General features: G+C 38.6%; 1 protein-coding gene across 3 annotated transcripts in view; it reads right to left on the bottom strand.

The window, feature by feature from the left end:
- The window catches only part of LOC126333923 (activating signal cointegrator 1 complex subunit 1), a 90,406-nt gene that overhangs the window by 62,571 nt on the left and 5,585 nt on the right, over positions 1-22,250 (bottom strand). For 2 of the 3 annotated variants that reach the window (XM_049996781.1, XM_049996780.1), the window contains exons 2-4: positions 14,073-14,163; positions 9,614-9,723; positions 8,054-8,205 (exon numbers count right to left, since the gene is read on the bottom strand). In XM_049996781.1, coding sequence (XP_049852738.1) covers positions 8,054-8,205; positions 9,614-9,723; positions 14,073-14,163 — 353 coding nt within the window. Of the gene's footprint in view, positions 1-8,053; positions 8,206-9,613; positions 9,724-14,072; positions 14,174-22,250 lie in introns of all 3 variants that reach the window. The other variant, XM_049996782.1, reaches the window with a different exon arrangement.

The raw sequence follows: 22,250 nt of genomic DNA, 5'->3' as shown, positions 1-22,250 counted from the left end.
CTTTATCTACACTTTGCTTTTCTTAAATTTCTTGTTTTATAAGGTTGAAATGAAAATTGCAAACAGCTGTATGTAAGATCTTTTTTTGATACCATGACCGTTTTCATAGCTTCAAGCCTAATATTCAGGTGGGTATCTGACTACAAAGGGAAATTCAGTTAAAAAACAATGTTCTCTCCAGTCACTAATAATGGTAATAACAAATAGATACATAAATTGTGTCATTTAGGACCCACATTGGAATGACTCCTTACCGTCTCCCTTAAAACCCACATCCTTTCGTCTTTCCCTCTCCTTCCCTCTTTCCTTATGAAGCAACCTTAGGTTGCAAAAGCTCGAATTTTGTGTGTATGTTTGTGTTTGTTTGTGTGTCTATCGACCTGCCAGCAGTTTCGTTTGGAAATTCACATCATCTTTGTTTTTAGATACATTTTTCCCAAGTGGAATGTTTCCCTCTATTATATTCATATCACCAATTAAATAATTGTGACAATAATCAATTGTTTTTGTTGTTATATTTCAATATACACTATGTAATCAAAAGTATCAGGCACCGCCAAAAACATACATTTTTCATATTAGGTGCATTGTACTGTTACCTCCTGTCAGGTACTCCATATCAGCGACCTCAGTAGTCATTAGACATTGTGAAAGAGCATAATGGGGTGCTCCGCGGAACTAAGGGAATCCGAACGTGATCAGGTGATTGGGTGCCTTTGTTATACATCTGTACGCGAGATTTCCACACTCTTAAACATCCCTAGGTCCATTGTTTCTGATGTGATAGTGAAGTGGAGACCTAAAGGGGCATGTGCATCATAAAAGCGTACAGGCCGACCTCATCTGTTGACTGACACAGACCGCTGACTGTTGAAGAGGGTCGTAATGTGTGATAGGCAGACAGCTATCCAGACCATCACACAGGAATTCCAAACTGCATCAGTATCCACTGCAAGTATTATGACAATTGGGTGGGAGAAGAGAAAAATTGGATTATTTGGTCAAGTGACTGCTCATAAGCCACATATCATCCCAGTAAATGCCAAACAACGCCTCACTTGGTGTATAGGGTGTAAACATTGGGTGATTGAACAGTGGGAAAATGTTGTGTGGAGTGACGAATCACAGTACACAATGTGGTGATCCGATGGCAGGGTGTGGGTATGGCGAATGCCTGGTGAATGTCATCTGCTAGTGTGTGTAGTGCCAGCAGTAAAACTCGGAGGTGGTGGTGCTATGGTGTGGTTGTGTTTTTCATGGAGGGGGGGGGGGGGGGGGGGGGGCTTGTGCCCCTTGTTGTTTTGCAAGGCACTATCACAGCACAGGCCTACATAGATGTTTTAAGCACCTTCTTGCTTTCCACTGTTGAAGAGCAATTCGGTGATGGCGACTGAACCTTTCAACACACTCGAGCACCTGTTCATAATGAACAGCCTGTGGTGGAGTGGTTACACGACAATAACATCCCTGTAATGGACTGGCCTGCACAGAGTCCTGATTTGAATCCTACAGAACACTTTTGCGATGTGTTTGAACGCCGACTTTGTGCCAGGCCTCACTGACTGACATCAATGCCTTTCCTCAACACAGCACACCGTGAAAAATGGGCTGCCATTCCCCAAGAAACCTTCCAGCACCTGACTGAATGTATGCCTGCGAGAGTGGAAGCTGCCATCAAGGCTACGGATGGGCCAACACCATACTGAATTCCAGCATTACTGATGGGAGGTGCCACAAACTTGTAAGTCATTTTCAGCCAGATGACCAGATACTTTTGATGACATAGTGTATATATATTTATAAAAGGTAGTTGTTCCATTATGAGTGTCAAAAATGATTCATTATACTTGATTATACATATTCTTCTCCAGTATGTAGATTTGCAAATGCAGTACTTTTATCATGAACACTCAAAAACAATTCACCATCTTGAATTACACATATCCTTTTACAGTATAAGATTTTGCTACAAGCTGTACTTTTATCACGAACACATACAAGCTTTTTCAATATATACATTTTTGTAGAAGTAATTTTCATTATCTTACCAAGGACAGCACACAATACCATTATGGATATATGACTAATTTACAAATATATTCATTCTTTTTAATGCTGCTTTAATACCTTTTTTATCTCTATCTGCTCGAGACACTAACATCAGAGGTTGCCTTTCCTCTATATCTTACAAATATTGCAGTGACACAAGACCTCTTTCATATGTTACATTACCACTATTTCTTCTCTCATATCTAATGTGCATTCTTTCAAACACAGTTTCCTCTTTCTCTCTGAAATCTCTCTGAGCAGGTTGGTATCTGGCCAATTCTCTTCCAGGATACAGATTCACTATTTTATGCTTAACAAGCATTTTTCCACAGCAGTTGTCATTCACGGTTCTAAAAACCAACTGCAAATTATCTAGACAATATTTACAGTGTCGACAAATACAGAAAACCACTATCATAATTACTGCACTTGATCCCACATAACCCCACATTCATATAATGCTAAGTGAAAAGCCACTAAAAGCAGCCCAGTAAAGTAATGAATAGCTGTTAGCAGTGCCAAAGTATGAAGGCCCCACAGTGTCATGTAGAAGTAATAAACCCACTGGTTTAATTATTCTGGTCACAGGTAAATTAAAATTTCTGGGTAAGTGTAGAAAATACAGTGTTGAAATATTGTTACAGTCAGAACATATTATTCAGACAGACATAATGAATACTGATATAGTTCCAAAGCTGAATGTGGATGTAGACTGCTGTTTTGTTAAAAGGAATGTAACAGAATTTGCTTTAAATTTACCCATTGAACATGTGGTAAGATTGTTGTATGATTTAAATGGAACAAAAAATGAAGTATAAGAGCTGGAAAATGAAATCTTGTAACAGCAAAGGGCTATGCCACTGGGGAGTCAACTTAAGTCCATGGGGCTTCAGCAGTCTGCTTAAAGACACCATAGTGGACTTTCCCAAGATGATAATGTCAAATGTGTTGGTGTCCCGTGATATGGGCCACTGCAGGAGTGACAGGTAAGTACAAAGCCGGTTATATAGCATCTGTGCGTAGCGAAACATGGGAACATGTGTTTAAGCCCTTGTGAATGAATATGATTGGCTTTACGTGATGGATAGTTGGTGGTACAAGGATGCTGCATACATGTTCATGTACTCGCTGCGCTAGTTCTGGTTGGTCATCGTCTGGTATATGACAAATTCTGCAGGGAGGCAGAGTGACTCACCATATAGGACCTCAGCAAGTGAGGCATTCAAATTCTTTTTATGACCAGTCCTAATTCTGAGAAGCACCCAGGGCAGGGAATTAGTCCACAGCTGCAAGTGGCAAATTAAAACTGCCTTGAGCCTGCAGTGCCATAATTCCACTACGTCATTTGACTGGGGTTGGTAAGCAGTCATGTGCAAACAAGGGCCTCGAACAGTTGACACAGTTCATTGAACAAGGCAAACTCAGATTGCTGGCCTTGGTCTGTGATCAGCGATGTAGGACAGCTGAATCTGGAAATCCAGTTGCAAACAAAGGCCAGGGCAACTGTGTCAGCTGAAATGTCTGGTAACATGGTGGGCTGCACCCAATGCATCATACAATTCATCATGGGTAAGATGTAATTTGAACCCTATGACTCGGGGAATGGCCCAACTAAATCAGTGTGAACATTCATGCAGTGCAATCATGCTTGACATTGGGCCAGATGAAGCATTCCATGACTAATTTGAGTGTGGGACGTTCAATGCAATGTGCAAGATTGTGCAGTAAGTTGAACACAGTTTTATGATAGGATTGTGGGACACCTGATTGTATTCTCTCACATGACATATCATACCAAACAGGCTTGGTGGTTCCTGGCAGTGTACACTGTTTTAGTTATAGCCCAGTGTCTTGTCCAATGAGTAGCTGTTGCAAGTTGGTATCTATGGCCTGTGTGTCAGTGAGTAGATCAAACTCTAGCTGAGTAGATGTGACCACCAAGCAAGACAGGTAGTCTGTGACTATATTATCTACACCTCATACATGTCTGATGTCGGCGGTAAATTTCGAGACCAGGATGAGGCAGCAAAAGTGCCTTGGCATGCTGTTAACAGAAGGGTTTTTCATTGTGTCCGCAAGAGGCGGTGGTTGGTGTAAATGGTTAGAGGGCATCCTTCAAGTCATCCTGGAAATAGTGGATTGCCTCATAGATGTCCAAGAGCTCTCTATATCTCTATCAAAAGTCAACTACTTCTTCTGAGTATCAATCAACTCTCGGGAGAAGAAACACAGTGGCTGTGTTACACTACTGATCTCTTGTTGCAGTATTGCACCAACTGTATGGTCAATGGCATCTGCGGCAGTCATGATTTAAATTAACCTGGACACACCGTGGCTTTTTCCACATTAATGTTATCTTTGAAGTAACAGTTCACCATCCATACTCGTTGAATCTGTGTATCCTTGGGGAACTAGTGATACATAATTTCAGTTCCCTTTGTCTTCCTGTTATAAGACATGCAATCAGTGACAGCACACCCACGCATTCCTGTCATAAAACACAATTCCTGTCATAAAACACATGAACTAATGAAACAAAACTTTCCCATGTGTGCACTCACAAAATCTAAGCTTCTGCAACAACAGTAGCTTCCGCACAGCTACAACCATGTGTTTCAATGTCATGCACAGAACAACGATTTTCTCACTCAGTCTGAATATTCCATTCGGGCCCCCTCTGGCACTGCCTATCTCCTCCCTTGCAGTTGGCTTGTACTGCCATCACCTGTGCCCTTGGGAGCAATTGCAAACTTCCACTCCGCCTAACTGCTTCTATTATCCATATTGCATCCATTTCCTTCTGGTAAATTCTACTGTTTTCTGTTTCATTATTAGCTGTTCTTAGATGTTTTATCCTCTAGAGGGCATCCACAACGCAATATCCTTTACCTCTTTTGTATAAAACTGGGTAGTCATATTCTTCCAACTTTAATATGAATTTCAACAATCTTGAAAAGGAGTCTGAAATACTACTTAACCATGTCAGTGGTTTGCAATCCGTGCCTACCGTTAATTTTCGAGCAAACAAATATGGTCAGATTTCTCTTTCTATTGTGCTATATGACTATTTCACCTTATTTAATGTCTAGATGCTTATGCTCCAGGTAAGTTGCTGCCAATTTCCTCTTGACTCAACACAGCTCCTATTGAGCTCTTACTTGAATCTGTTTTGACAAATTCTTTGTTCAAGTATAGATCCTGTTACATCAGAGGGCTTTGTGGTTTTCTCTTTAACTGCTAGAATGCAACTTCCTGTTCTATTACCCAGTTATATGTCACCCCTTTCTTTAGTAATTCATACAGGGGTTCAGAGGTTCCTGCAGTTGCTTATAAAACAATAACAACATTTGTGTAGTTTTGTATTAGTCTTTGGCTGAGGAAACTGTTTCAACCTACATGGGATAAGGCTTTAACCCCTCTGCTGAATGTCCCAAAAATGTAATTTCCTTACACAATAATTCACATTTATCTATCTGCAGTTTTAAATTGTAACATAGAAGTCTCTCAAACATCTTTCCAAGTTGATTATTGTGATCTAATGAGGATCCAAGAATTATGACATCACATAAATATATAAATACCTTCTCTCCTTAAAATCCCATTACAATAGAATTTATTATTTTTTGAACTGTGCTTGGAGATGTCTTCAAACCAACTGCCATTTTTCCGTATTCATAATACCCATATGGTGGACTAATCATTGTTTTTTGTCAATCTTTGTCACCTAATAGCACTTGATCCATTCACATCCATTTTATTTGGAATTACAGTCAAGTGAAAATTCCATTCAATATTACTTGGGACTATGCTATGGTCTCGCAACATTGTATCTATTCCCTCCAATCTACTTTTTGCCTCTAGTATTAACTAAATCTCATGTCTAATAACATCTGTTTGTGTCAAATGGTTTCCTGGCAAGTGTATAAGTCATACATATTTTCACCATTGCATTTCTTTCTTTGCTGTTCAAGTGATCAACTCTTGGAGTTTTTTTTTTTTTTTTAATTTACTGGCTCTGGATGTTATTTCTGACTTTACTTTCATCACTTGATGTACCTTAAACTACTCACCAGTGGCAGTAGCAGACACTACACTGAACTGATTTCTTCTGTTGTGTTTAGCACAGTTGTTATGCATGTACCATCTTTTACTGTTACCAGTGTTTCTGGTACATGTACTCCCAACTATTTCTTTCTTAGAAACGATCGCTACTGAAGCATTCCTTAAATATATTTGCACTCTAAAATTTTGTTCCTCTCCAGGATGTATTATCACACTTTTCTTATCTTGTTTCCTGCAGTTTTTCTTCCACAATGACATTTCCTCAGTTTTGTAGCTCCAACTGCAACAGAATTAACACCCTGTTGTTCAGCAATTCCTAATGCTGTTGTATCAGCTTCTACCATGTTTGATGTAACTTTTCCCAGTCCTAAGGCTCCGACCATTAACAAACCAACACTGTGTTGTTTCGTTGTTTCTGCAGCATTCAGCATTCACACTAATGTAGCTGTTTTTCCCACCATTCCCTACTATCAAACTGGTTCCTACCATGTTAGATATAATTTTTCCCAATTCTGTGCCTCCAACCACTACTGAACAGACACACTGCTGTGTTGCAGTCTCTTCATCTTCTTAACACCCATCCCAGTTGATGTTACACACACACACACACACACACACACACACACACACACACACACACACACACAGTCTCTCTCTCTCTCTCTCTCTCTCTCTCTCTCTCTCTCTCTCTCTCTCTCTCTCTCTCTGAGCAACAGTAAAACTCTGGGAAAATATTCTCGATACCTCATGCAAAACAATATGAAATGAAACAACAACATAAGATCAGGAGTAGGGTAGGTGAATGATTGAAATTGGCTTATTGTGAGAATTTTATGTAAGTGTAGCTCATCTATTACAGAGAGCACGCATAGGACACTTAAGCGGCCCATTATTGTGTACTGCTCAAGAGTTTGGAATCCCCACCAAGTCAGGTTAAAGGAAGACATCTATACAATTCAGAGGTGTGCTCCAATATCTGTTACTGGTAGCTTTGACTGAACATGAGTATTACAGAAATCTCCATGAACTTGAATGGGAATCTTTTCTGCGAAACAGTGTTGAGAAAGTTTAGAGAACAGGCATTTGTGATTGACTTCAGAACAATTCTACTGCACCTACATCTTTTGTAAAGACGATAAAGACAAGACAGGAGAAAGACGGACTTGAATGGAGGTATATAAATAGTCATTTCTCCCTCACTCCATTTGTGAGTGGAACAGAAAAGGAATGGTTAGTGGTGATACCAAGGTACCCTCTGCCATGCACCATATGGTCTCTTATGGAGTATCTATTTAGATGTATCTCCAGCTGTAGCTGTAGATTAAAGGTTGATTTAGACAAAGTCTTGTTTTATCGAGACAAGCTTTCTACAAATGAAGTGTGACAGGTACCATACTCATTCTGCCAGTCTTCTATAACCCTAATTCTTATTAACATGATCAAGTGACCACTGTAGACTGTGGAATTGTGTGTGTCATAAGAAACAGGGATTTTTGCTTTGTCGCCAAATTGAAATGACAGTACAAATCATATGTAATACAAGATGCCCTCAGCAGTTGAGCCAAGGTCCCTGTTCCCTGCAACAGCTTTGTTGTTCCACACAGTGGTCACTCAAACATGCCCACAAATTATAGTTATAAAAAACTGGAGATATTGAACAGTCCTTGATCCCCATGTTTGCCAACCACAGGCACACTAAGGATTGGTGAAGTTCCTCAAGGTGCTTGCCACCTGACATGACCTGGAACTATATGTGGTTCACTGAATGTCAGGGATACAACAAGTATTATCATCAATGTACTTAAACAGTCTCTGCTAGCAAGGGACAGACCAAACTCAAGAGCAACACAAGTTTCATAAGGTACAGCAAAGATTTTTAAGTAACTTAATATCATACAGTGTTTTATGATTAGTATTTGTAATTGATGTATTAGCAGCTTACCCTAAACTTGGTAAAGCCTTCTATAATTGAATTCCCTGTAAGTGGAATGGAGATGAAATGTGTAAATGGCTGCTTCTGTCGTGCTGACATAACAATAAGGTTAATTCTTCTCCTGGCTGCTGCAACACCTTTTTTGTCACTTCCTGTTATCACTGAAATGAAAAACAATGAGAACCATAGTTTGAAATGTAGCAAATTATTACTGATATATGTACTAAACTCCCTAAAACCCAAATGGTCAATGGAGACTGTTTTGCAGTTCAGAATTTTGCAAGAAAACTGGTGCCAAGATTTAGGCATAAACTGACAGCACTGAACACAAACAGGATTTTCCGAGTTAATTATAACCAAGAAGCACTGAATTTATGAAATGAAATAATAAACAAACAACAATTATTAATTTTTTTACTATGGGAGAATTCATGTGATGCAAGTTCCAGGTTACAGAGAGGGCATCAATAACTTTGCAGCATGATGTACCTAACACCCTTAACTTAAGCGTTAATGAGCTGGGTCTTTATCATGAAAGAAAAAAAAGAAAAAAAAAAAAAAAAAAAAAAAAAAAAACAACTGATAGATACTGAACTTCAACACTTGTTTCTTTGTAAAAATATGAGAGACAGTTACTGTCTCTTACCAGTGACGTTCTTTTTTAGCTCCCCTTTCAAGCCTATAAAATGAATAAAAGTTAGCACTCTCTTCTTGGGAAACAGGGATTTGCTGGCTACAACAGAACAGCCTCATATCCAAATACCAGCCTCCTGCTTTTCTGCTTTAATGGAATAAGTAATAAGGCCATGGTTCACATTTATAAGAATGCATCAAATATGGATGTTTTACCACAGCAAAAAACAATATTATGAAATCACTCCCACTTCTCTTTGGCACCATTTAATCAACACCTATGGCAGTAACGATATGAAGATTTTGAACTCTTGGTTAAACTGCATGGCAGTTCAGTCGAATCATACAATGCACTGAGTTGTGAATTAATCACATAATATCTCTAAATGGAAAACCTTCATAGTAGTATTGCACTACTTGCACACTGCTTGTGCATTCTCTTGTATCCTTTAAGTTCCACTTACTTCATTTCCCCCACATTATAAAATTTCTTCTCACTTAATTTTCCCAATTCATCTCTCTTTTCTCTCCCTCTGATTTGTCTGTTTCTTTCTATGAATGATGTACAACATCTCTGTCTTGGGCACTAATCCTGTTCACACAGGCACAGTCTTATACTCTTAAATATGCTAGCTCTGTTCATTGCATTCCAACATACTACTCCCTCATTAATTCACAGATGTGTTGTTATTTGTGTAAAGTATATCTAGCCCAGTGTGAGGAAGAATGAATGGAACATCACGAAAATTACTCTGATAACATTCTTCATTCTAATATCTAACAACAGTTACGACACACCAATTATTATTACCTCACAGAGGTATTCTGATGCAGAACATAACATTTTCTCTATTTTGACAACTTCCTACAATCAGCCATGTCTCTGGAGTCTGCTGAACAAGATAAGAATAAGTTTTGAAAAGAAGCTTTCCTTACCAATATCACCATCCATTCCTTGTTTTGGCACCCATATGTTTGTTTTTGTTTCAGTCTCGAGACGTTTTCTAGTAGCTCCTTTGGAGCCAATGACATAGGGAAAGTACACCCTGAAACATAAAATAAGTAGAATAATAAACACAATGAAAAATAAATATTGTTACACAAAATTTTAACACTGTGCACACAGTTGACTGTCAGCCACAGTAATTAATAAGACAATTTTTTTTCCTTAGAAAGTGAACATTTATGTGATGTGGCAGCACATTAATTCAAGTGGCCAATCCAATATAATTAACTAGGTGAAAATGCAATGTCACAATGGCACTGTCAACAATGTTTCATCATAATGATACAACTGCAGTGTGATTGTAGCACACTCAACATGGAATGGAGGGTGAAAGGAAATTTTACGTAACTACACACACAATTTTAATGTTACATAATTAATAACAATGCCCTCAAGGATGTAATTTGTTTGCAACTACTGAAAATAATGAGAAAAATTTGTGAATTGTAAAATTAACATTGATACATAGAGCTATACATGGTTGATTGCTTGAAACATGGCAACCAACTGTTTAAATAGCTACTGATAAACTCTGAACAAATATGCAGCTTTATTGACGATGGTCAAAATTAAAATCCTCCCATGACTGATGCCATGCACCAGTCAGACCCACAGCAATTGCCTGTTCACAACTCCAGAGTGATGAGTTATGTATTTTGCTTTGTGTGTGTTCCTGGTAGGATATTTCTTAAATTTCATGCATGATTTTTCTTTTTTCAGTTTAAGAGTTTTCATCTGTAACTGTAAATTCAGACGATCTGTGGTGCAGTCATTCAAAGAAAGTCTGTGACCAGTAGCATGTGAATTTCCATATCATACAATACTAGTTTGAAGCAATTTTAACCTACCGAGTATAGACTGACTGGAGTGTCTATGGATTCATTGCAGGAGGTATAGATAGTCTAACAAAGTACTTTTAAACACTGTTCAGAAAACTGTCTTGAGCAGCTAGTTTAGGAGCCCATGTGCAATGGAAGTATCTTATATCTTGTAGCTGGCAACAGATCAGACGTTATAGACGGCATCAGTATAGATATGTAAATTAGTAATCATGATGTCAGCATAGTGACTATGATTACAAAACTTAATAATCAATCAAGAAGGCTCGGAGACCGTTTCTGCTAGGGAGAGCAAATAAGCAGTTGTTACCATCTCATTTCGATTAAATTGACATCATTTATTTTACTAAGATAGATATAGAAGAATTATGGACAAAGTTTAAACATATTGTAGTTGTGGTCTGGAAATCTAAGTGCCTAGTAAAAGGATTAAGGACAGAAAAGAACCACCATGGTTTAACAATGAAATTCAGGAAATGTGGCAAAGATTAGCAGAGATTTGTGCATCTTTGAAAACTACAACTACAACTACAACTACTGCCACCAACATACCTTAGCAAAAGATCTTGCCGAGAACCTGAGAAAACCCTGGACCTTCGTAAAATCACTAATCAGGTCTAAGTCTTCCATCCAGTCACCCATTGAGAAGTCAGGTGTGGCAGTTAGATTTCTTGTTTAAGGAATCATCCAATGCAGAAGAATTGTACAAACGTACCCATCATTTGACTGTCAAACAGACTCCCGTATGGACAATGTAGTAATAGGCATCCCTGGCATAGAGAAACAACTTAAAAGAGTTAAAAACAAATAAGTTTCCAGGTCTGCATGAAATCCCAATTCAGTATTACAAAGAGTACTCTTCAGCATTGCTACCTTACTTAGCTTGGATTTACTGTGAATCCCTCATACATATAAGAAAGGTAAAAGAACATATCCACAAAATTCCAGATAAATATCCTTAATGTAGATTTGCCGCAGAACTACTTATGCATATTCTCAGATCAAATATAATAAACTTCCTTGAGACTGAGAACCTTATGTTCACAAACAAGCATGCTTCTGCGAAACTCAGCACGCACTTTCCTCACATAATATACTGTGAACGATGAATGAAGGACAACAGCTAGATTCTGTATTTCTAGATTTCTGAAAAGCATCCGACACGGTGACCTACTGCAGATTTTTAACACAAGTAAAAGCATATTGAATTTGTTCCCAGATATATGAGTGGCTCAAAGAGTTCTTAAGTAATAGAACCCAAAATGATTTCCTTGATGGAAACAAGGCTATTGTCAGAAGTGCCCCAAGGAAGTGTGATAGATCTGCTATTATTTTCTGTATACATAAATGATCTGGCAGACAGGGTAGGCAGCAGTCTGCGGTTGTTTGCCAATGATGCTGTGGTGTAGGGGAAGGTGATGAAGTTGAGTGACTATAACAGGATACAGGATGACTTAGACAAAATTTCTAGTTGGTGTAATGAATGGCAGCTAGCTCTAAATGTGAAACAATGTAAGTTAATGTAGATGAGTAGGAAAAGCAATCCCGTAGTCTTCAGATACAGCATCAGTAATGTCCTGCTTGAAACAGTCATGTTGCTAAAGTATCTGAGCATAACATTGCAAAGCGAAATGAAATGGAATGAGCATGTGAGGTTTGTGGTAGGCAAGACAAATGATTGACTTTGATTTATCGGGAAAATTTTGGGAAAGTGGGTTTATCTATGAAGGAAAGATGGAAACCACATATAGGATGCTGGTGTGACCTATTCTTGAGTACTGTTTGAGTGTTTGGGATTAAAGGAAGACATCAAAGCAATTGAAAGGTGAGCTGCTACATTTGTTGCCGGTAGCTTCCAACAACAGGCAAGTGTTACGAGGATACTTCAGAAACTCAAATGAGAATCACTGCAGAGAAGGTGACTTTCTTTTCAAGGAGCATTTTGAGAACTGGCATTTGAAGCTGACCGCCTCCAACATACATTTCAAATAAGGATCACGAAACTAAAGAGACAAGAAATTAAGGCTCATATGGAGGCATAGAGTCAGTCATTCTCCCCTCACTCTATTTACTAGTGGAACTGGAAAGAAAATGACTAGTACCACCCTCTGCCATGCCTTGTGGAGTACGTGCAGATGTAGATCACCTTGGAACATCTGCACCTGAAATGTTCCAAATAAGACTGAAACAGTAATTTACTTAAACTTAATGCTGAATTAGGTGAACAAGAGGAACATGAGAGTCCACAGCCTGTTTCAGAGGTACATTTAGAAGTTTTTTAGTAGAAATTGCATAATGTTCTTCATGCAGTGTTAGTTTTTTTTCAATAAAATTATAGACACACTTGTCTGCATTCTGAGCACTATCTGTGAGGCAGTCTGTACCATGAACGAACATGGTGTGCAGAAGGTATTATGTAACTATTGTTTTAAAAAAGAATATGTTACAGCAATGAGAAAAACTATATGCAATTTCCACAAGAAATGTATGCCACACCTGAATACAAGCTTCAGCTCAATCCAATTACAGCTAAATAAATTATTTGTTCAGTGAGATTGTGAGTTGTTACAGGGTTTGTTAATATTGTAATTCCAAACAGTCAAGGAGATCTCATGCCATACTACATTAAATATTGTACAAATTTTAACTGCAAAGAAAACTTTTCATTGCTGGAAATCTACCACTTTCAATAAACTCATGTGCCATCAACGGTAAAGTTGGAGGAAGGAATATTAAGATTAATGCCCCAAAGACGCTGTGGTCATCAGAGAGCACAAGTATGGGTTAGGGAAAGAAGTTGGCCATGTCCTCTTCATAGGAAACATCATGGCATTTGTCTTCAGCAATTTAGGGAAAACATGGAAAAATTAAATCTAGATGGCAGATTGGGACTTTGAACGGCTGTGCTCTTAAATGCAAGTTGACCGTCTACATCACCACTGTGCCAATGGACCAATGGAAGTCTCCCCCCCCCCCCCCCCCCCCCAAAAAAAAAAAAAAAATAAAAATCTGTTTTTATACTCCTCCAACTGAACAGGCTTCTGCCCTTAAATGTGAAAATCAGTTCAGTGATCAGCTCCAATAAACGGGTCTTATGACACAGAAATTATAAGTATAGAAAGTACAGGTAATACATATTTGTCTTCATGTGGCAGGATAGTCATTTACCTCTCTTACACAAATAAATATTGTAAAAATAAATAAATAAATAACCAGGAGTAAATGTAACCATCAGAAAGTCAAACACTAATCAATACACAACAAATAAAATATCTTTACAAGATTTTCTCATTCTCTTCATTGTTGAAAGCAATTTATTTTTAAATCCACAACAGCTGCCTTAGTGTTAATTTCTTACTAATTATGTGAGTTAATTTATTTACGTACCTTATTGGACAGACACCGAATGACTGAGCATGGTATAGTTGACATTAGTTGCACAAATAGTGTAATACCTAATAGCAAGCATAGTTAAAATAACTGATAACACATATACCCACAACTTTATGTCTTAATATTAAGATTAAATTATTAAAAATTTTATTTTTACCTTGGTACTCGGAATGATGTCCTAAACCTGCCACCATCTGTTGTTTCAATTTCAAATTCATCGCATGGATCATCAACTGTACATTCAGAATCTGTAAACAACTAACACATTACTTTGCCTGAATATAATATATATTTTTGAGAAGAGGAAATACAACTTGGGGAAGTTGTACTTGAGACATATATGAAAAAGAGTGGAAGAAATAGAATTAAGGAATTTATAGTAGGATAGTTCAGATAGAATGTGAATACCTTAAGAGTACAGGAGACTACTCAGCAAAAAAGCATAAGTGTTGAGTTGTTGACAGGATACACAAAAATGTGTGCGCGCGCGCGCACACACACACACACACACACACACACACACACACACACACACACACACACACACACACGTTGGCGTGTCCTTACATAGTGCTTGTTGCACACAAACTCATCGTCCAGCTGGCACTATGTAGGAGTATAGGCGAGCACATATTTTTGCATGCATGAGCACTTCTGTGTGTGTGTGTGTGTGTGTGTGTGTGTGCGCGCGCGCGCGCGCGCGCGCGCGCACAGGGTTTCAGAAAGCTATGAAGTTTTCTTTCTCCTTTTGTGTTTCCCTGCCAATGACTCAACGCTTCTGTTTTTGATGACTGGTCCCTTTCACTCCTAAATAGGAAACATAATAGTTATAAAATGACTTAGGAAACAAAGGCCATCAACCATCTTACACAGGAGGCTACAATTATTATTAACAGAAGATAATGATTCTTTCAAATTAGCTAGTTTCTTATCAACAAATGGGAAATAGGAAAGAGTAAAAACCCATATCCGTAGCTGAGGCTGCTAAAGCACGCACGAATGCACTGTCAGTATTTGGTCAGCTAAGGGAGGAGAGGTGGTGGTGGTGAAAAGTTCCTAATCACCAGTATCTCCATCAGTGTCTTGCATTATATCTCCATCTACAGCTATACTCTGCAAACCACCGCAAAGTGTGTGACAGACTAGGGTTTCTTTCTGTTCCATACACATATGGAGTGCAGGAAGAATGATTGTTTGAATGCCTCTGTGAGTGCATTAATTATTCCAATCTCATTATCACGATCCCTATGTGAGTGATATGTGGGAGGTTTGGTATATTCTTAGAGTAATCATTTAAGGCTGGTTGTTGAAACTTTGTTAATAGACTTTCTCAGGATAATTCACATCTATCTTCAAGAGTCTTACAGTTCAGTTCCTTCAGTATCTCTGTGACACTCTTCCACAGATTAAACAAACCTGTGACCATTCATGCTGCCCTTCTCCGTATACCTTCAGTATCCCCTGTTAGTCCTATCTGGAATGGGTCGCACACACTTGAGCAATATTGCAGAACCTGTAAAATGAGTGATTTGTAAGCAATCTCCTTTGTAGATTGATAGTATTTCCCCAGTATTCCACCAATAAATTGGTCTACCACCTGCTTTACCCAAGACTGAACCTATGTGATCATTCCATTTAACATCCCTACAACGTGTTACACTCACACCCAGGTGTTTGTAAGAGTCGACCGATTCCAACAGTGACTCACTGATGTTATATGCATAGGATACTATGTTTTTTCATTTTGTAAAGTACACAATTTTACATTTTTGAAGATTTAAATCAATCTGTTAATCTTTACATCACTTTGATATCTTATCAAGATATGACTGAATATTTATGCAGATTCTTTCAGATAATAATTCATTATAGATAACTGTATCATTTGCAAAATGCCTGGTTTCACTATTAATATTGCCTGCAAGGTCATTAATATACAATATGAACAGCAAAGGTCCCAACACACTTCCCTGGGGCATACTTGAAGTTACTTCTACATCTGACAATGACTATCCACCCAAGGTTACATGCTGTGTCCTCCCTGCTAAAAAGTCCTTGATCCAGTCACAAATTTCACTTGATACCTGCAAAAAGGTGGGAATTTAAGGAGATGGGACTTGGATAAACTAAAAGAGCCAGAGGTTGTACAGAGTTTCAGGGAGAGCATAAGGGAGCAATTGACAGGAATGGGGGAAAGAAATACAGTAGAAGAAGAATGGGTAGCTTTGAGGGATGAAGTAGTGAAGGCAGCAGAGGATCAAGTAGGTAAAAAGATGAGGGCTAGTAGAAATCCTTGGGTAACAGAAGAAATATTGAATTTAATTGATGAAAGGAGAAAATATAAAAAATGCAGTAAATGAAGCAGGCAAAAAGGAATACAGACGTCTCAATAATGAGATTGACAGGAAGTGCAAAATGGCTAAGCAGGCATGGCTAGAGGACAAATGTAAGGATGTAGAGGCTTATCTCACTAGGGTAAGATAGATACTGCCTACAGGAAAATTAAAGAGACCTTTGGAGATAAGAGAACCACTTGTATGAACATCAGAAACTCTGATGGAAACCCAGTTCTAAGCAAAGAAGGGAAAGCAGAAAGGTGGAAGGAGTATATAGAGGGTCTATACAAGGGCAATGTACTTGAGGACAATATTATGGAAATGGAAGAGGATGTAGATGAAGATTAAGTGGGAGATACGATACTGTGTGAAGAGTTTCACAGAGCACTGAAGATCTGAGTCGAAACAAGGTCCCCGGAGTAGACAACATTCCATTGGAACTACTGACGGTCTTGGGAGAGCCAGTCCTGACAAAACTCTACCATCTGGTGAGCAAGATGTATGAGACAGGCGAAATACCCTCAGACTTCAAGAAGTATATAATAATTCCAATCCCAAAGAATGCAGGTGTTGACAGATGTGAAAATTACCGAACTATCAGTTTAATAAGTCACAGCTGCAAAATACTAATGCGAATTCTTTACAGGCGAATGGAAAAACTAATAGAAGCTGACCTCGGGGAAATCAGTTTGTATTCCGTAGAAAGGTTGGAACACGTGAGGCAATACTGACCGTACGACTTATCTCAGAAGATAGATTAAAGAAGGGCAAACCTATGTTTTTAGCATTTGTAGACTTAGAGAAAGCTTTTGACAATGTTGACTGGAATACTCTCTTTCAAATTCTGAAGGTGGCAGGGGTAAAATACAGGGAGCGAAAGGCTATTTACAATTTGTACAGAAACCAGATGGCAGTTATAAGAGTCGAGGGACATGAAAGGGAAGCAGAGGTTGGGAAGGGAGTGAGACAGGGTTGTAGCCTTTCCCCGATGTTATTCAATCTGTATATTGAGCAAGCAGTGAAGGAAACGAAAGAAAAATTCGGAGTAGGTATTAAAATCCACGGAAAAGAAATAAAAACTTTGAGGTTCGCTGATGATATTGTAATTCTGTCACAGACAGCAAAGGACTTGGAAGAGCAGTTGAATGGAATGGGCAGTGTCTTGAAAGGAGGATATAAGATGAACATCAACATAAGCAAAACGAGGATAATGGAATGCATTCGAATTAAGTCGGGTGATGCTGAGGGAATTAGATTAGGAAATGAGACACTTAACGCAGTAAGGGAGTTTTGCTATTTGGGGAGCAAAATAACTGATGATAGTCCAAGTAGAGAGTATATAAAATGTAGACTGGCAATGGCAAGGAAAGCGTTTCTGAAGAAGAGAAATTTGTTAACATCGAGTATTGATTTAAGTGTCAGGAAGTCGTTTCTGAAAGTATTTGTATGGAGTGTAGCCATGTATGGAAGTGAAACATGGACGATAAATAGTTTGGACAAGAAGAGAGTAGAAGCTTTCGAAATGTGGTGCTACAAAAGAATGCTGAAGATTAGATGGGTAGATCACATAACTAATGAGGAGGTATTGAATAGGATTGGGGAGAAGAGGAGTTTGTGGCACAACTTGACCAGAAGAAGGGATCGGTTGGTAGGACATGTTCTAAGGCATCAAGGGATCACCAATTTAGTATTGGAGGGCAGCGTGGAGGGTAAAAATCGTAGAGGGAGACCGAGAGATGAATACACTAAGCAGATTCAGAAGGATGTAGGTTGCAGTAGGTACTGGGAGATGAAGAAGCTTGCACAGGATAGAGAAGCATGGAGAGCTGCATCAAACCAGTCTCAGGACTGAAGACCACCACCACAACAACAACAACAACAACAACAACCTTCCCACATGATCGTACTTTTGACAATAAGTATAGGTGATGTACTAAGTCAAATGCTTTCCTGAAATCAAGAACTGCTGCAGCTACTTGGTTGCCTTGATCCAAAGCTTTCAGTATGTCATGTGAGAAAAGTGCAAGTTGGTTTTCACATCATCAATGTTTCCGAAATCCATGCAGATTGGTATGGAGGAGGCCACTCTGTTCAAGCTACTTAATTATGTTTGTACTCAAAATTAAATTAAAATCCAAATTCTGCAGTGCTTCATGAACTGAAGGCATGTAACACTGGTGAGATAAACTGTCTATCGGATGGTGACATTAAGCTCACTGGTGATCTTGGTGTTATTCAAGAGGAGTAAGTTATGTGCCTGAAACAAATTTCACCCTGTCACTTCTCTTCAGCCATAACAGAACAAACCAGAAATCATATTGTACAAGTGCTCATAACAATCATCCACATGACACAAATACACACTCGACAGTTCACAGCATGTTGGAGGAAGGCAACGGCACTAGGATCTTGCCTAGAATGGCGGTGTAGGTTCCTACATCTACAACCCCACACTCATTCTTATATGTGGCTATCAACAATACTATACATTTCACTTCTGAGGGTAAGCACGAGCCATCAAATCTGTCTCATAATTTATTAATTTTAATCTTTGTGAGATTAAGGGTTAGAATGCTTAGTGAAAGACCACTGTTCACCTGTTCAACAATCATCAGTCTTCTGTGTGACATGGTTGAGTTTGGGATCTTGAGTAGTATGTTAGTGTCATTAACAAACAACGCAGCACTTGAACAGATCTTTAAGGTTACTTGAAGGTTATTAAGAACATGTGCAAGCCAATAGCAAACGTTTTAGGACTCCATATTTTATTCCATATTTTACATTTCTCATTCCAAATATAGGATTATTTGTGAGGCCACTAAGTAAATGTGACCCCACTGCCTTCTATTATGGAGGTAACACCCCGCCCATGCAAGTGGGATATGATAATACTGTAGCTTTCCATTCAGAATTTTAAGATCCGTGTTTGGCAAACTAAGTAGTTTTCAGAAGTAAGTTCCCACTGTCTCTGAAAAATGGGAGTTTGCTATCAGTGACTGTCAACAGTTTTGAACAACAGCAGGGAGACACAAACTTTTTAAGTGAGAACCAGTCAAAAGCAATCATTGTTCAGTGAACAATAGAGGTAAGGATTTTTGTAACTACTACAAGAGAAAAGATAAACAAATCTATCATAAAACAGATAACTGGAAGCATAAATAAGACTGTAATAAAAATTAAACTGAGACAGGCAGAACCTGTAGCCAGGGGAACAGATGGTACAATAGACAGACTAAGGAAATTATTTGCTGTATTCCAAAAGATATGAAGACATCAGAATAACAAGAAAATGAGAGTTGGACAGATGATATTAGAAACATGCAGGACTAACATGTGTACATACAAATAAAGATCGCAATGAATGGGAAAGCCTAGAGGAGTCCTTTGTCCAACAGCAGATGTCAAAAAGCCACTGGTAAACAGTGAAGATCACTCAGTTGGACCTGTAGTTCTTAACATCACTCTTTTTAGCTTTTTTTAAAGATAGGAACAACTTTTGTTGCTGTGAAAGATTGGAGGACAGTAAGAGCAACTTATTACATATGACAATGGGTAAATTACACGATTAGCAGATTTATTTTACAAGGTAATTGGTAGTCTCATCAAAACCACATAAGAGAGTATTTGGTTTCTGCATTATATTACAGCAGATTTTATTTGCAGTCTCTGGACACAGAAGAAGCAATCTTCAGAGCAATACCAGATCTTAATTAATGTTTGCCAGAAGTATTTTTTAAGTGATAACTGAATGTTTCACTTTTTAGTGCACACTTACTACTCTTAATGCACATTCTGAGTGGGTCTTTGCCTTTCTTACCAGATGTCTCACAGATTACTTGTCACTTGTTTTTCAGTTGTGGAAATACTGATGTTCCACTCAACATCTTTGACCAATAACATCACCAAAATTGTGGATGTAGCTCACTCATTGAAAAAAAAAAAAAATGCCTTCTATAGCAAAAATTATAGTTTTTTTGCAAGATGCTGCATTAATTCGCTTCACTATCTCAAACAAAATTGTCACATCTCAAGCTAACCCACACCTCAAGTTACACTACACATTTTTATGTCGCCAAACCTAACATTTTCTTTCCACTTACTCAAAAAGAAATTGTTATATACCCATCTAAACTAGACCTTGGGTCATAGGTGTCCATTCAACATGTGTGGACCCCTCCTGCAATCTGGGTACAGTCTTTTTTTTTATTCATTAGAGAATTCTCCCACATTTCTGGCAATCACTGACTGCAGATTTAATTTTGGTGAGTGAGACAGGAAAATGTTACTTTAGAAATCACATGGATATACCATGGAGTTTTTAGTTGTTGAACTGTTCATGGGAAATTAGGATGGTTACAATCATTTACAGAACAGTGCTGAAACAATGTCCCGAATCTTTTCTGTCACTTTCTTGTCAACTGGATAGGAAAAGTTTAATCCATGTATCTCCAATTTTGACAAGTATTTGTATGGCATGTTTTTCTTGCTATCCAACAAGATTCTCACTATCACTCTGTTGTTCTTCTACAATTACAGATTTTTAAGATCCAGTTTTATGAATAATTTTTTTGTGAACATTACAAAGCATAACCCATATGCCCAGGATTTAACCATTCAAGGACATTATTTAAGGTTGTTGAATCAAGAAGGTGGCATTCGCGCTTATAACAATAACATGGAAAGATGTACTTTGGATATACTACAGAAATATTCTTGCTGTTTAGGTATAAAGTAATATACCTTTAAAAATACTATGTGGATAACTATCTGTCGTTTGGCCAAGCAGTGGAAGGGGCACACACACACACACACACAAAGGGCTCAAATCTTACAACATTTCGGAGCCAGTGGCTCCTTCTTCTGGCAGAACAGTTGAAAAGGAGGAAGAGAGGTGAAAGAAAAAGACTGTAGAGGTTCAGGGAAAGGGTTACAGTTAGAAAAATTCAAGGGAAACTTAACAGATGGGATGAGGAGGATTGCTGGGGAGTGCACCCGACAAGATTTGAAAACCTTAAGAGTTTAAAGGTGGAAGACAGAGTAATATGCAAGACAGAGAATACTACTAAAACATCATGCATGAGTTAATAAGAGTGAAAAGCTAACTGCATTGTAGGTAACAGAGATGGGAGGAGGGTAGGCGAAAAACAGGTCAGAAAATCAAAACTAAAATGGAGTGAAGAGTAGTTACTGTGAAGAAATGCTGAGACAGAAGAAATTAACATAAATTAAGGCCAGGTGGGTGGTGAGAACCAGGGACATGTTGTAACTCTAGTTCCCACCTGCGGAGTTCTGAGAAACTGGTGTCTGGGGGAAGCATCCAGATGGTGCATGTGGCAAAATAGGTGCTGAGGTCATGACTGTCATGTTGTGGAGCATGTTCTGCACCAGGATATGGTGTGTTGCCTGTATACACAATCTGCCTATGCTCATTCATCCTGGCTGATAACTGGGTGATAGTCATGCCAATGTAAAAAGCCAAACAGTGTTTACATAACAGCTGGTGTATGAAGTGTCATTTCACAGGTGGCTCTCCCTTTGACAGTATATGTTTTGCCAGTTACAGGGCTGGAATAAGTGGTGGTAGGAAAGTGCATATGGCATAGGGCAAGTCTTGCAGTGAGGATGGTCACAGGGGTAGGAGCCATAGGGTAGGGAGACAGATGCAGGAGGAGCATAGGGTCTGACAAGGATATTTCGGAGATGGGAGAGCAATGAAAGGCTATTCTAGGTGTGGTGAACAAAATCTCAGACAGAATGGATCTTCTTTCAGGACATGATTTTAAGAAGTCATGGCCTTGTCGAATTAGGTGATTAATACATTCAAGACCAGGATAATACTGGGTGGCAAGTGATGTGCTCCAAAGCTGTTTTTGGAGAGATCAGCAGCACCAGAATTCGATGTGATGGCCTGGGTAACCTGCTTTTGAACAAGGCTGTTGGGATTATTACTTCCATTGAAGGCTATAGTGTGAAACGTAACAGTCCATTGAAACCAATTT

The sequence above is a fragment of the Schistocerca gregaria genome, chromosome 2, assembly GCF_023897955.1.
Source record: "Schistocerca gregaria isolate iqSchGreg1 chromosome 2, iqSchGreg1.2, whole genome shotgun sequence".
NCBI lineage: Eukaryota > Metazoa > Arthropoda > Insecta > Orthoptera > Acrididae > Schistocerca > Schistocerca gregaria.
The sequence above is the reverse complement of the archived record's forward strand: the minus strand, read 5'-3'. Positions and strand labels throughout refer to the sequence as shown.